This window comes from Ahaetulla prasina, chromosome 1 (genome assembly GCF_028640845.1).
Source record: "Ahaetulla prasina isolate Xishuangbanna chromosome 1, ASM2864084v1, whole genome shotgun sequence".
NCBI lineage: Eukaryota > Metazoa > Chordata > Lepidosauria > Squamata > Colubridae > Ahaetulla > Ahaetulla prasina.
The window spans coordinates 361,246,902-361,262,734 of record NC_080539.1 but is presented as its reverse complement, the minus strand read 5'-3'; the positions used below and the strand labels follow the sequence as shown (position 1 = coordinate 361,262,734).

At 42.5% G+C, this 15,833-nt stretch overlaps 1 protein-coding gene across 1 annotated transcript in view; it reads right to left on the bottom strand.

Moving 5' to 3' along the window:
* Nucleotides 1-205: 205 nt before the first annotated feature.
* The window catches only part of CNN2 (calponin 2), a 37,089-nt gene continuing 21,461 nt past the window's right edge, over nucleotides 206-15,833 (bottom strand). The window contains exons 2-7 of the mRNA XM_058163332.1: nucleotides 13,999-14,120; nucleotides 13,266-13,332; nucleotides 10,329-10,466; nucleotides 8,389-8,505; nucleotides 6,668-6,814; nucleotides 206-4,688 (exon numbers count right to left, since the gene is read on the bottom strand). Of these exons, the coding sequence (XP_058019315.1) occupies nucleotides 4,431-4,688; nucleotides 6,668-6,814; nucleotides 8,389-8,505; nucleotides 10,329-10,466; nucleotides 13,266-13,332; nucleotides 13,999-14,120 (849 nt within the window). The 3' untranslated portion in view covers nucleotides 206-4,430. The remainder of the gene's footprint in view (nucleotides 4,689-6,667; nucleotides 6,815-8,388; nucleotides 8,506-10,328; nucleotides 10,467-13,265; nucleotides 13,333-13,998; nucleotides 14,121-15,833) is intronic.

Below are 15,833 nucleotides of genomic sequence, written 5' to 3'. Positions count from 1 at the left end.
ATAAATCAATCACATTGGCAGCTGAACTACACAACGCAAACCGTGCCTCCTTTTTTATGGCACAGGTGAAAAGAAGTGGGACTTTGTATACCTGCAACAGGCAACTTTATTTCTCCAAAATAAATCCCTGCATACTTCCTGTTTGTTTGTTTGCTTGATTTTGGATCCCTCTGGAAAACAAACCCCCCACAAATGTACACAGGTGTTTTTGCTTTTGAAGCCCTTTTATTTAAATTCAAATATTGCAGGTTCACATTTTGTCCATCAGTCCTACCGCTATTTCTAAGATAAGACAGCATGCGTTCTGCGTCGGCTTCTCTGCCAGAGAAATGTAGGTAGCTCTACCTATGTCGTTACAGAAGAGCAGATCCAGTTTTTGTTTAAAAGAAAGAACATTGATTATTAAAATAGAGGGAAGCTGGGTTAAAAAATACAGGCTTTTAAGAGATTTAAAAACCTTCATTCACAAAATGCATCCCTTGGCAAGTCAAATGCTAGAGACTATTCATACAGAAATATTGTCCACAGTCAAAAGCTTTGTAGCATCCTGAAAGTCTAAATTGTCTAATACAAGTGTGTGCAAATTAGAGCTATCTCTACTTCTTGATTGACACATCAGCTGGAAAGGAATAGTATTTGTAGCTTAGGATTGAACTGTGGGGTCCTTGGTGCTCTCTGAGCTTGGTGGTTTTTCTGGCAGACGTTTCATTACCATACTAGGTAACATCATTCATGCTAGGCAGCATGGATAGTGTTACCTAATACAGTAATGAAACATTCATTTCTGCTAAGAAAGCTAGCATGGCAAAGAAATCATGATTTCTTTTTTCCCCCCAGCATATAAAAAAATTAAGGCAACTATCCAATGTCTGAAAAAGCAATGATGTTTAAATATATTAGTCCTTAAGTATCTAGTCCCTAAGACCTTTATGCAGGTACCTAGACTTAAAAGCTTTATTTTGATCATGGTCCTTTGATCCGTTGTATAGCAGCAGAAAAAAAAAAGAATATTAAGCCCTATCAAACTGAGGAGGGGCCAGAGGAGAGAAATAGGACTTCTGAAAGTTTTTTTTTCAAGCTCCTAGACCTCTACAGGTTAGATATCCCCATCCTTGCAACATGAAATCTTACATCCCTATGGGTGTTGCTTGAGTAACAGTGACCCTTGCAGAATCAAATCTTAAAAATGATGAAGACCGATAGCTACACATTGTTAGTTTTCCAGTATAAAAATACAGTAAAAAAAAAAAGTTCTAATCCAGCATCACCCCTGTGATATCAATAAGCAGCTAGCTTCTGAAAAAGTGGTCAATCATTTACTCGCAGAAAGCCAAACAGATTCGATATAACTGAATATCAGACAATGGAGAGAGGTTTCATCTGGGTTCAAACTCCTTTTTGTAACAGCGGATAAAGGATGAATTAAACCAATGTTTCTCAAGCTTAGCAATTTTAAGATGTCTGGACTTCAACTCCCAGAATTCCCCAGTCAGCTTGGCTGGCTGGGGAATTCTGGGAGTTGAAGTCCAGACATCTTAAAGTTGCTAAGCTTGAGAAACAGTGAATTAAACCACAAAATTCTTTTGAAACTTAAGTGCCATAAGTATTAAAGAAATGATCCTAGCTAGTATCTACTTTCTACACTTCATCGCCTTGGATTAAAAATCTGATACAGCTTCCAAAGAGAGGGAATGAACGTGAGAATGAAAACATGCCAAGGGCCTAGACAGAATTAAGGACATATTCTGGAAAGAAACGCATTCGTTTGTTCACTAAACTAGTTTAAAGTAATCAGGGTTGTCCAACCTTGGCCACTTTAAGACTTGTGGACTTCAATTCCCAGAATTCCAGTCATGGAATTCCTCATGTTGGCTGGGGAATTCTGGGAGTTGAAGTCCACGAATCTTAACAGTAGCCAAGGTTGGACACCTTTGAAGGTAATGAAGCTTCTACTCTCCGTTGGGCAAATTACCAATCCTTTTCCACCCCCCCCCCATTCCAGTTTTATACCTTTCGCGCCATTTCCCTCCAGTCTAGATTAATTTTTCAGCTGAGCTGGCTGAGAATTCTGAGGTTTCGTATCCCAATAGTGACCGGGCTGGTGAAGGTAGCATATCCATTTCTTTTTAATAGCATAGAAATGTTTATCAGGGAAGATTTCAGTGCTTGAATTAAAAAGCCTATCAATATCCAATTACATGATTCTGTTACAGCCACAAAGGCCTCAAGATTTACTTTGCAGTGAAATTACAGGGCTGTAAATCCAGACAGCCCTGTTGGACCGCAGCAAAAATTGAGTTTCCAGCATGTATGTGCTGCCCTCTAAAAGCTGTTGTCTGGATTTATGTAGCCTTGACGTGGTCACCTAAAATACGTAAAGGGGATCAGAATAATTCCCCTTGAACACTTGGAAGAAAGAATAAACTTTCCACCTATTTCGGGAGAACCAAGATTGTTGGGGGCAATATACTGACTCTGTAAACCGCTTAGAGCAGGGGTGTCAAACTCAAGACCCGCTGGGTGCATTCGGCCCGCGGAGAGCTTAGATGTAGCCCGTGGGGTTGCCCTGGAAACAGCGAAGGACCAGCCCGTGGTACTTCTGCCGGCGAAAACGGCGTTCAGGAGGATTGTGAATGGCCCTCCAGAGCTCCATTTTTCCTGGCAGAGGGTTGCAGGAGGCAGTCGCAGCCGGAAACAGAACTTGGGAGCCCATTTTCGCTGGCAGAACGCTCAGGCCACCACAGGTGCCCCTGACACGAGTGATGTTGAACTGTCCAAGCCCACCCCACATGGTCAAACACAACCCTGATGGGGCCCTCAATGAAATCAAGTTTGACAGCCCTGGCTTAGAGGGCTATAAAGCCCTGTGAAGCGGTATATAATTCTAAGTGCTATTGCTATTATGGATGTGGGGAAATGAAAGTATCTTATCTCAGCTCTTGCTATTGGTCCATCCGGCCTGGTATCAATCCATTCTGATTGGTTGGAAATTAAACAGGGAAAATTCTGTGCAGAACTAAATGGGAACTGAGGATAACATCTGGTTGTTGGGAACAAGGTTTTATTTTTCCTTCAATGCCTCCTGATGTTGTTCGGAGGAGGCAGGCTAAGGCTCCAGGTGAGGTGGGGCATTACAGGTAGTCCTCGACTTACGACGATTCATTTAGTGACAGTTCAAAAGTCACAGCAGCACTGAAAAATGTGTTTTATGCCCATTTTTCACACTTATCACCACCGTAGCATCGCCATGATCGCGTGATCAAAATTCGCACGCTTGGTAATTGGCTCATATTTATGAAGGTTCCTGTGTCATATGATCACCTTTTATGACCTTCTGACAAAGCAAAATCAATGGGGAAGCAAATTCACTTTACAACTGTATTACTAACTTAACAACTGTGGTGATTTACTTAACAACGGTGGCCAGAAAGGTCGTAAAAAGGGGCAAAATTCAGTAAATAATAATATTGTTTAGGAACAGAAATGGTTTTTTTTTAATCTGCATTTATATCCCGCCCTTCTCCGAAGACTCAGGGCGGCTTACACTATGTCAGGCAATAGTCTTCATCCATTTGTATATTATATACAAAGTCAACTTATTGCCCCCAACAATCTGGGTCCTCATTTTAACTACCTTATAAAGGATGGAAGGCTGAGTCAACCTTGGGCCTGGTGGGACTTGAACCTGCAGTAATTGCAAGCAGCTGCTGTTAATAACAGACTGTCTTAGCAGTCTGAGCCACTCAAGGACCCAATGTTGGGCTCAAGTGTGGTCATAAGCCGAAGACTACCTGAATACCCCACCAAATCCAACCAGGCCAAATTTCACTCAGGTAATGCAAGCTATACAAACCAGATGCAGGAGTGTTGGGAAGATTCCCGTGATCTCTGGCTTGTTCAACAAACCATAGTTTTAAAAAATTCTAGCTCGGCATTGCGACCAATGACAGTTATAAAGTATGATTTTCAGGTTTTGGAAATGGCTTCCTTTTTCTGGACATACCAGGTTAAATTTTGCAACCCTCTCCATCTGCATATGTATAATTTAAATAAATCGTTCAGGATAGTGAGGATTTTTTTTTTTTTTGAAGCGTGAAATCAATACTGCAATCTTTATTCTTTCCAGTTTCTAGAGGTAAATTTGGGCATTAGGGAAAGTTCACACGATCTTTGTCTAACCCTTGTAACATTAAAGATCAACTTTACTCTCTTTCTTAAAAATAATAAAAAAAAGGATAATCACTTCTATGTTTTCCTATCCTTGAGGGGTAGAAGGGAAATGAAGCTTGGACAACTCTTTTTTTTTTTTTTGTCCTTTGAAAAAAAATAAAAATACATACATTGCAGAATTGCTGGACTTTGCCAGGAATTGCCCAGCGATGGTTTGGGAAAAGAACAGAAAACAGGGCAAGGGAAAGAATACATCCAGTTCACTGGTCCTCCTGATAATAATAATAATTGGCTGAGTTCTGATCCTCAATGGGGGCTGCGTTGCTCGCCACCCCAGCGTTGCCTTGGGGGCAATACTTGGGGTCGTAGATTTGGCGGCCCAAACCGAACACCTGCCCGCTCTGATTGGCACCCTGGTTGGAGCCCATTTGGAGGGACATGGAGCTGTCATCGCATTTGTCTGTGCCCAGCTTGGAATCATAGATGTGCCGGCGGGTTCCTGGAGCCGTCATGCCCACCTGAATGGGAAGAGAAAATAGATAATGTTTATTGTTGTTTTCCTATATTCACAATAGCAATAGCACTTAGACTTATATACCACTTTACAGTGCTTTTACAGCCCTCTCTAAGCGGTTTACAGAGTCAGCATATTGCCCCAACAATTTGGATCCTCATTTGACCCACCTCGGAAGGATGGAAGGCTGAGTCAACCTTGAGCCTGGTGAGATTTGAACTGCCAAATTGCAGGCAGTCAGTAGCGGTAGCCTACAGTACTGCACTCTAACCACTGCGCCACCATGGTTCATGGCACACATTGAAATGAAATTCTGATGCACTGCTCTCAAAATTGCCTTACACAATGTAAGCCGCCCTGAGTCTTCGGAGAAGGGCGGGATATAAATTCAAAAAAAAAAAGAAGAAGAAGGAAGGAACGCCCCTCACCAAACAATGTCATTGTCCCACGGATAACTACAGTATAATAATATAATAGCAGCAGAATCCAAAAATGGCAAATTATACTAAAACCTATATACAGCCCATGGATAAAAACTGTTCTTCAGCCTGTTTGTGCAGCTGGCTATACTTCTCTATCTCCTTCCTGATGGTAGGAGGGTAAAGAAGTGACAACCAGGATAAAACTTGTCCACGAAGCCTCCTCCCAGAATGCAACAAGGAAACCTGGTCTTGGAGGGGATGTGTAAACTCCCAGACAATACTGAAGACCCTGGTCAAGTAACGCTTATATGCTATGTCCTGGATAGAAGGAAATGAACTTCCAGTAATCTTTTCCACCATCCTCACTGCTCTTTGCACAGCCTTCCAGTACAAAGCAGTAATACTTCCAAACCATGAATGAATGAATGAATCAATGAGTGAATAAATAAATAAATAAATAAATCGGATGGATTAATGAAATGAATGAATGTTTATCACAATAAAGGTAAAAGGTATAACTGGAAACAACTAAAACAATTAAATAAAAGTAACTAATATAGTTAGTTGACACAAAAAATACGTCACAGCTATGGGAGATCTTTCATCAAGCGGACAGAAACCTGGGATTGTATTTTATTTGGAACAGAAATGGCTGGCTTATCTGTAATGCAAAGCCATAATATGGTTCATTTTTGGCTTACAAGTGAACTATCTGAGGGAAAAGATTGTGATTTGTCACTAGTGATTGGAAACATGGCTGATTAGTCTATAAATTCTTGCCTGATTGATGTCTGGGGTCAGATACCATGCTTATTTCTGGCAGGTTTTCATGTCTTCCCCAATTGTCCTAGTTAGTGTCAGCAGAAATGAAGAAAACGAAGAATTGACCCAATAAATTGTAAATAGTTTGCTAATTTGAAAAAGAGACAAAATTGAATCAAACCAAAACATGGTCTCTAAACAATAGATTAGGACTCATTGCAGTGTTTGAGTTTACCTGACTGGCTCATCCAACAAACGATAATTAAATCATGGCCTAAAGCAGTGATGGCTAAACCTTTTTGCTGTCACGTGCTAAAAGCAGGGAGGGGGGAGCATGGGGGGGTCACCCATGTGCGTGCCCAAACCCATAATTCAATGTGCCCCGCCCCCCCCCCGCGCATGCACACGTGACCTTCCCACGTTTTCCCCTGCTTTTGGCACGCGATGGCACGGTCGGCCCAGTTTTTCACCTTCCCCAGGCTCCCCAGGCTTTCTTGGAGCCTGGGGAGGGCGAAAACAGCCTTCCCCCCCCCCAGAGGACGGAAACAGCCTGTTTCCCGACTTCGGTGGGCCCGGAAGGCCCGAAAATCAGCTGGCCAGCACATGCATCCATGCCAGAGCTGAGCTAGGGCAAACCTCATGTGCCCACCAATATGGCTCTGCATATCCTATAAATAAACCTGTATATCTTGGGGGAAACCTCTTTTGGCTTGGAAGACTAAAACTGTAAGAGTTTTAAACAGCTAAAACAAAACAAAAAGTTAAAACAAAGATTTAAACACTCTGTAAGAGTTCTCACCTGGCTAGCACACTTATTGGTACCCATCTGCAAACTGATGGTGGAATGGTCCATTGGAGGTAGTATCTGGTTCTTGGGATCATAGAGATGCCTCCTGGTTCCATAGGCGGTCATTCCTGACTGGCTAGCGCACTTGTTGGTGCCCATCTGAAGAGAAACAGCAGCTTGGTTAAGCATTAACAGAATAACAGAAGAGTTGGAAGGGACCTTGGAGGTCTTCTAGTCCAACCCTCTACTCAGGCAGCAAACCCTATATCATTTCAGACAAATGGTTGTCCAATCTCTTCTTAAAAAGTTCCAGTGTTGGAGCATTCACAACTTCTGAAGGCAAGTTGTTCCACTGATTAACTGTTCTAACTGTCAGGAAATTTCTCATCAGTTCTAGGTTGCTTCTCTCCTTGATTAGTTTCTATCCATTGTTTCTTGTCCTGCCCTCAGGTGCTTTGGAGAATAGCTTGACTCCCTCTTTGTCACAGCTCCTGAGATATTGGAACACTGCTATCATGTCTTCCCTAGTCCTTCTTTTCTTTAAACTAGACATACCCAGTTCCTGCAACTGTTCTTTATATGTTTTAGCCTCCAGTCCCCTAATCATCTTTGTTGCTCTTCTCTGCACTCTTTCTAGAAGAGGGCTGTCAAACTCCCCGCCTACAGGCCGGATGCGTCACACGCTGGCCATGCCCACACCTGGTTTAGCAAAGGAGAAATGTCACGATAAGTCACGTGATGCCACCATGACGGTGTGAATTTGACACCCCTGTCCTAGAGTCTCAACATCTTTTTACATCATAGCAACCAAAACTATGCAGTATTCCAAGTATTACCAAGGCATTATAAAGTGATCTTGATTCTATCCCTCTGTTAATGCAGCCTAGAACTGTGTTGGCTTTTTTTTGGCAACAAAGATTACTATGCCCGATACACTACATCTACAGTAGATGTCTGGATTTCATCCACTTTGTTCATAGATGTCTACAAGAGGAAGACAAGGGTTGAAATGTGCATCATCCTGCAAACTCTTCTGCCCTTTATATTCTTGCGTGTGAAAGAGCAGAGCTTGTGTAATGATGCCATGACACATGTTTCTTCATTCTGGTGTCATCTATCTTAGGAATGGACATCTATGACCAATTCTTCAAGCTGCTAAAACTGTTTCTCTTCTTCTGCAACCTTCTTCATTAGTGCTCAGCAAATCTTTGGACACGTATATTGTGTTTCCCCAAAAATAAGACTGGGTCTTATATTAATTTTTGCTCCAAAAGACACATTAGGGATTATTTTCTGGTTAGGTCTTATTTTGGGGGAAATACGGTACTAAAATGCATCCATCTGGCTGACAATCTTAACTGGGGCTTATTTTGGGGGTAGGGCTTATATTATGAGCATCCTGAAAAATCATGCTACAACTTATTTTCCAGTTGGGTCCTATTTTCGGGGTAACAGGGTAGTGTTAAATCAGGATGCACTTGGTTTTAAGGAATTGCAAATGGGTGCTACATTTTGCATGCTCTTCAAAGGACTATTTTGCGTTCAAAACTAAGGTGCTTCACAGCCTTACTACACAATGGAAAAAAATTGACAAAAGAAAGCATTTTTACCATAGAAGAAGGTCCCAAAACCAGGACTTCCTGATTGCACAGCTTAGTCTTTTGGCCATATGCTACACCATCTTAGATCTCCCATTGTTTCAAGATCAACAGCCACAAAGTGACCAAACGTACCTGTAGACCGATGACACAGTGTCCAGCCTTGAGTTTTTCATCATTAAAGGCTCTCTCCTGTTTCTCCGAATATTTCACTCCAATATCCATCCCACTTTCAATGCCTTTTGTTTTTGCCTGCAAGAAAAGGTTAAAAAACCAGAACTATTCCTGCACAAAAGTTTCAGGTCCTTCCCAATAATTCCATAGTTCTCATGATTAAGAACAACCCTAAATTTCAGGTACTGGTACGTAAGCAGATTGAATTCTATACTTTGGTGACTGTTCCAGTGGTGAGTTTCAAATTTTTTTACTACCAGTTCTATGGGTGTGGCTTGGTGGGCGTGGCAGGGGAAGGTTACTGCAAAATCCCCATTTCCTCCTGATCAGCTGGGACTTGGGAGGCAGAGAATAGATGGGGGTGGGGCCAGTCAGAATATTTACTACCGGTTCTCTGAACTACTCAAAATTTCCCCTACTGGTTCTCCACCTCTGGACTGTTCCTGTCAACTCTTTACTAAACTGTTTTGTAAATAGCACAGAATGCTGGAGAACAGAAACACAACTATGGATAAATCTAACACCTTGATAGTCGTCGTAAAACTAGCGCTCTTCAGGGGAGATTCCCACACTCAGGGATATCTGAAAGGGAGGGAGGCCATAAAGACAAGATGGCTAGATCAAAGAGCCAACGATACAGGAAGTCTTACTTTTATTGAAAGTGGCTTTAACGACAAAATCTTTTAAGTCTTATTGTGCTGTGTTCCATCCCACCCCCTTATACACACGCAAATTAGGGAGGTGTCTGTCTAAGCTATCTATGCATGCTTTCTATTTGTTTTAGACTTAAACCAGGTTTTCCCTTTATCACTTTGGCGATGAATCTGGCCCATCTCTGACAAAGTCATCTTTCTTACCCTCCATAATAACTTTCCAAAAACAGAACTGGACCAAATTTGGTGTGAGAGAATGTGGCAAAAGAAAGAACGAGTCTGAAATTAGGGCAGGTGCAGCCAATGGCTGTGGAGAAGACATCCATTAAAAGAATTCCCCAATGTACTCCTAGAAGAGAAGCAGTATACTAATTTGCCTGGTCATGTGACCTAGAATATAGGCCCCCCCCCCTAAAAAAAATGTTACCCCCTACAGTGGCTCGTTTGGGGTTAAGTTCTGCATACACCTTCTCTGTCTCCTAATTTTAGCTTCAGGTGGCTGCAGGGGGAGGGGAGAAAACAGTGGGCTATGTTTGGAAAAATGAATTGGAATATAGAAGGAGTTAATAGCAGTAGCAATAGCACTTAGACGTATATACTGCTTTACAGTGCTTTACAGCCGTCTCTAAGTGGTTTTACAGAGTCAGCCTATTGCTCCCAACAATCTGGGTGCTCATTTTACCCACCACGGAAGGATGGAAGGCTGAGTCACCCTTGAGCCTGGTGAAATTCGAACTGCCAAATTGCTGGCAGCCGGTGAATCAGCGGAAGTAGCCTGCAGTACTGTACTCTAACCACTGCGCCACCATGGCTCATTAAGCCTCCTCTCCATTGGTGAAATCCAATTTTTTTTACTACCGGTTCTGTGGGTGTGGCTTGGTGGGCGTGGTGGGTGTGGCAGGGGAAGGATACTGCAAAATCTCCATTCCCTCACCCACTCCTGGAGCCAGCCAGAGGTGGTGTTTGCCGGTTCTCTGAACTACTCAAAATGTCCGCTAACGGTTCTCCAGAACCTGTCAGAACCTGCTGGATTTCATCCCTGCTCCTCTCCTCTTGACATGCCCTTGTCTTGATGCATCCACCCAATTACTATTACAAACTTGGCATTTCTGCCCACACGGTATTCAAATTCCGTCATTGATAATGACAGCAGCAGTTTCAACAGGCAGGCCAGTCACCTTATGTACACATGCAGATGGAGAGCTGGCAGCTTGTCCTCCATGGAGGCAAGAAGATCTTTTCACTCACCATGCCTGCCAGAGCCAGGAGCGACACCTGCACTTGAGTCATATTCCCACTCTCGTACAGATCGTTGGCCTCAAACAAATCGACAGGCTTCAAACCATAACTAAGTAGGGACTTGATGAAGTTGGAGAGGTTCTCCAGCTGTTGGAAGAAAAGAGAGGGGACAGTTTTCTTAGATGAGAAGCGGAACATTTCCAAAGGGGGGGAAAAAACCAAGTAAGTCTAGTTGCCTTTTGAAAAAAGCACTTTGGGGACAGCATAGACCAGAGGTCTTCAAACGTGGCAGCTTTAAGGCTCGTGGACTTCAACTCCCAGAATTCTCCAGTCCACGAGTCTTAAAGCTGCCACGTTTGAAGACCTCTGGCATAGACAAATGAAAATACTTATTTGCATAACATGTAATTCAACTTTGGAATTAGCTACACCACAAAATTCAAGGAAATCGTAAGAGATAATGGCTGTTAGCCTTGATGATAGAGGAACTGCCTCCGAAGGCCATCTGCTGGGAGATTATGGATTTCCGTAGATAGCTGATGGTTCACTGTGAAAACAAGACTGCTGGACTAGTCCTTATGTTAGTTTGAACTTTATTCGTCCCATAGCTTTATTCTCATGTTCAGTAGCAATAGCAACAGCATTTAGAGTTATATACTGTACAGCACTCCTTGGGCAGTTTATAATGTAAGCATTGTTTGCATATTGGCCCCAACAATCTGGGGCCTCATTTTTACCAACCTCGGAAGGATGGAAGGCCGCGTCAACCTTAAGCCCCATCAGGATTGAGCTCCAGGCTGTGGATAGATTTTGCCTGCAATAGTGTATTTTAGCCACTGTGCCACTAGGACTCCTAATGTGCAACCAATGTGCGCAACGCCCACCCCCGTCTCCTCCCCCAAAACCACAATGCAGTTGCTCTTTATATATGCAGAATTGCTCACGCAACTCTTGGTAGCTATTAACAAAGTAGGAAAGAATCCTCTAAAAATATGGGAAATGGTCCAGATGACAGGGAGAAGTTCTGTCTGCAAGCAGAATCTGGATGCATGGATCCTGATGGGGTCGTCTCTGCAGCCTAGCATAATGTAAGGTGTGCAACATGTCAGCTGTGGTTTGAATTACACCACAAAGAGTTTCCAAATTAGGGCACGTTAAAAACCTTGGCTATGTCAATTCGCTACTTCTGAATATGCAGGGTGAACACTGCCTACCTTTTTTTTTCAGGCAACTACCCCAAAGGAAACAAATAAGGATTAACCACTGGGTAAAAGGAGATTTAGAGTTCAGTGGCTGTTATCACAACCTTCTCTGACCTGGCACCCCCACAATTGTTGAAAGTATTCCCAGAACCCTTAGCAGTTCTGCAGTCCCAAAACAAAACAGCACACCTGTTTGGAGAAAGCCGCTGTATCACCTTCCACTAAAGCTGATCTCACTGAACAAAACAAATAGTCAAAAACAAATGTCCAGCTCGGCGGAAATCCCCATTAAAAAAACCCAGAAGGCTGCCAAACCATTGAACAAGGTTTTCAAAAGTGGGATTTTCAAAAGCATCCTCAGGAGCTAATCCTGGTCCCTCCATGACCAGCAAAAACTAATCAAGGAGAGAAGCAACTTAGAACTAAGGAGAAATTTCCTGACAGTTAGAACAATCAATAAGTGGAACAACTTGCCTGCAGAAGTTGTGAATGCTCCAACACTGGAAATTTTTAAGAAAATGTTGGATAGCCATTTGTCTGAAATGGTGTAGGGTTTCCTGCCTGGGCAGGGGGTTGGACTAGAAGGCCTCCAAGGTCCCTTCCAACTCTGTTGTTATGTTATGTTATGTTATGTTATGTTATGTTATGTTATGTTATGTTATGTTATGTTATGTTATGTTATGTTATGTTATGTTATGTTATGTTATGTTATGTTATGTTAAAACCAGCTGGGCAGACCGGTTCAGCCCACGCCCAGGCATTCTCTTTCGGCTCTTGCTTACAAAATAGCACAAGGAACCACAGAGACACACAGTAATCTTAAAAAGATTTGGCAGGGACACTGCCTCCCAAAATACAACTTTCCTTCTCTGACAGGCCAAATTCAAGAATCTAAGCAACTTGGCTACACCAATCTACAGATACATCCAATTCAGAGTTCTGTTCCTAGTCCAGTTTTCAAATTTTCAAGCACAGCACGAAGGCTGAATTGGCTCTTCCCCATTCCTGGTTTCCAGGATTTTGGTTATTCAGTAATAAGACTGCACCTACTCTTGGAAGTTCCATTTAGAATTAATTATAGGTAGTCCTCGACTTACACCCACTTGTTTAGGGACCGTTCAAAGTTACAACAGCACTGAAAAAGATGGACTTACACCCAGCCCTCGCACTTACAACCGTTGCAGCATCTCCAGGTTCACAGGATTCAAATTTGGGCACTTGGAAACTTAGCCTGAATTTTTATGATGGTTGAAGTGTTCCCAGGATCATGAGAAGACCACCATTTTGCACACCCTTCCCACAAGAAAAAAGTCAATGGGAGAAGCCGGGTTTGCTTAATGACCGCATGACTCACTTAACAATTGCAGTAATTTGCTTACCAGTCGTGGAAAGGAAGGTTGTAAAATTAAGTTAGTGCCACTAACTTAACCATTGCTTTGCTTAATGATGGAAATTCTGGTCCCAATTCTGGTCATAAGTTGAGGACTTCCTATAATAGGCGACTCCAACCCTGAGAAACTGGAATCTCCGTGGAAGCCAGCTTTATCAGGCAGGGTCTATTACATCCCAGGACTCTAATGTAAGTCAGCATTACGTTTCATTACATTACATTACATTACATGTGCAAACACAGAGAAACATGTTCTGACTCCACACATGGTTGCTTAATCGTGGCTTGCATTCCATTTTTTCTTTTAAATCATCATCACAATTTAATTTCCCGCCACTGCAAGCACGCATTTACCTGATGCCAGTTGAGAGAGGAGGTGTTGATTTTTTTAATCGAACCAGGCTGCAGTTTGTTTATTAATCTGGAGAGTAAAAATACAGCTTCTGTTAGATTTAATGCAGTTTTTAATGTCACCTGCTGTTATCACAGTGGGAATGAAAACCCTGTTTACGCTAATGTCTGTAGAATGAATTCTTTCCAATGTATGCGCAAACGAGAAGGCAACTTATCTTCCAAAATCCATTTTACTCCCAAATTTTACAAGCAAGAATGAAGAAATGAAACGCACAAAAGTGACATCGTATAGGCCGACTACTTATTTAAAAAAAAGGATAGGTAAGAAAAAGTAAAAAAAAAATGTGTACATTTGCAGAAAGGTACATATGCTTCTGTACAAAAAATAAATAAGCAAATTGGTGCAGCGATGGGACGAAGCCAAGTGAAAGCAGGCGAGAGTGGGGAAAATAAATAAATAAATGAAGCAACACCAGAAACAAAAACAAAATAAAATCATTAAGGCTCTGTAAATTATTTTTACATCATACAAAACATTATGTCTTTCACCATCTCATAACCAAATGCCACACAACCTTTAAGCATTCCAGGCCTCTCCCTGTCTTCATAAACCATTTTTGGAGCTCTTCCTAAAAAAGAATATAACTTCTTATAACACATCCTGGAAGAGGTTATGGAATAAGAGCAGGAACGATGCTTCAAGGTACAAGTTTCTCTTCATCGGCCTACTTACTCGCATAGTATGACGCCGTCTTTCAGCCCCTTCTGGAAATCGGGGCCAATCTGCCTCCCAGTGAGGTTTTCTATCCATACCCGCAACTCTGCTTCCTTCTGTGGATCATATTTCTGGGCAAGCTGAAAAGAGAAACAGATCCAGATTGAAAAGAAAGCTTTATGCATGAACCTGGGAATGTGTTACAGGTAATCCTCAATTTATGACCACAATTGAGCGCAATATCCTGCGCAGACTGCACTGGCTGCCTGTGGTTTTCCGGGTGCGCTTCAAGGTTTTGGTAATGATCTTCAAAGCGCTCCATGGCATAGGTCCGGGTTACTTACGGGACCGTCTACTGCCACCGAATGCCTCCCACCGGCCCGTGCACTCTCACAGGGAGGGACTCCTCAGGGTGCCGTCGGCCAGGCAGTGCCGACTGGCGACGCCCAGGGGAAGGGCCTTTTCTGTGGGGGCTCCCACCCTCTGGAACGAGCTTCCCCCAGGACTTCGTCAACTTCCTGACCTTCGGACCTTCCGCCGCGAGCTTAAGACACATCTATTCATTTGCGCAGGACTGGACTAGATTTTTTAAATTTTAAATGTCTAAATTTTAGATTTGGTTTTAAATTGGGTTTTATTGTTTATATGTCTATTTTAAATTTTGGCCGATATAATAAGTTTTTTAGATGAATGTTTTATTTTGTATATTTATGTGTTTTTTATATGGCTGTACACTGCCCTGAGTCCCTAGGGAGATAGGGCGGTATAAAAGTATGAATAAATAAATAAATAAATAAATAAATAAATAAATAAATAAATAAATAAATAAATAAATATTTCTGTTGTTAAGCAAGACAGTTGTTGAATGAGTTTTGCCCCCATTTTATGGCTTCTCTTGCCGCCGTTGTTAAACGATTCACTAAAATTGTTAAGTCAACAGCACAACTGTTAAAACAAATCTGGCTTCCCCACTGACTTTGCTCATCAGATGGTCCCAAAAGGTGATCACGTGACCCCAGGACATGGCATCCATCTTAAATATGAGCTAGTTGCCAAGAATTTGAATTCTGATCATGTGACCATGAGGCTGCTGCAATGGTCTTAAATATGAAAAACGGTCATGACTGTAACTATGAATGGTCACTATATGAATTGTTGTTAAGTCAAGGACTATCTGTATTCATCTTGATGACTTGCCGAGCTATGGATGGCAACGGGGATGGGATCCTACCGGTTTAACGACTGATTCGCTGAGCGCGCATGCGCCAGACGCACAGTACACGCGCAGTTTGCAGAAAATTGAACTTCTGTTTTGCTGAGAGGAAGGAAAACAGCTGAGGAGTGGCAATCCACTCTGCCGCCCTGATCAGCTGGGCTTTGGAAGCAGAAATATAGGCGAGCATAACGTGCGGGCGGGCCCATTTCAAAGAAAGAGAGAACGAGTTCGCTCACGGCTGAAAGTTGGAGCAAACAATTCGCCCAAACTGGTCTGAACCGGTAGAATCCCACCACTGGATGGCAAGGATAATGGGATTAGGAAGAAGCAGCAACTGAGAAGATTCATACCACCTGAGAGGAAGGAATGAGTGTAATCTTGGCTTATGACCAGTCACTTAGCGACTATTCAAAGTTATGCCTCCCCAGGTGTATCTATGACCCAGATTCAAAGTTCTGTTGACTACCCCCCTTGCAGTCATGTGATTGCATTTTGGATGTTGGCAATTGGCCAACATATACTGTTGTTTGCAGCATCCTAGTGACTGCAATTCATGGTGTTGTTTTTTTGCCAGAAACCAGCATTTATTTCTGGTTTTCGGCAAAAACCGCCTGCTGCAGACAACGGATTAGCTTAA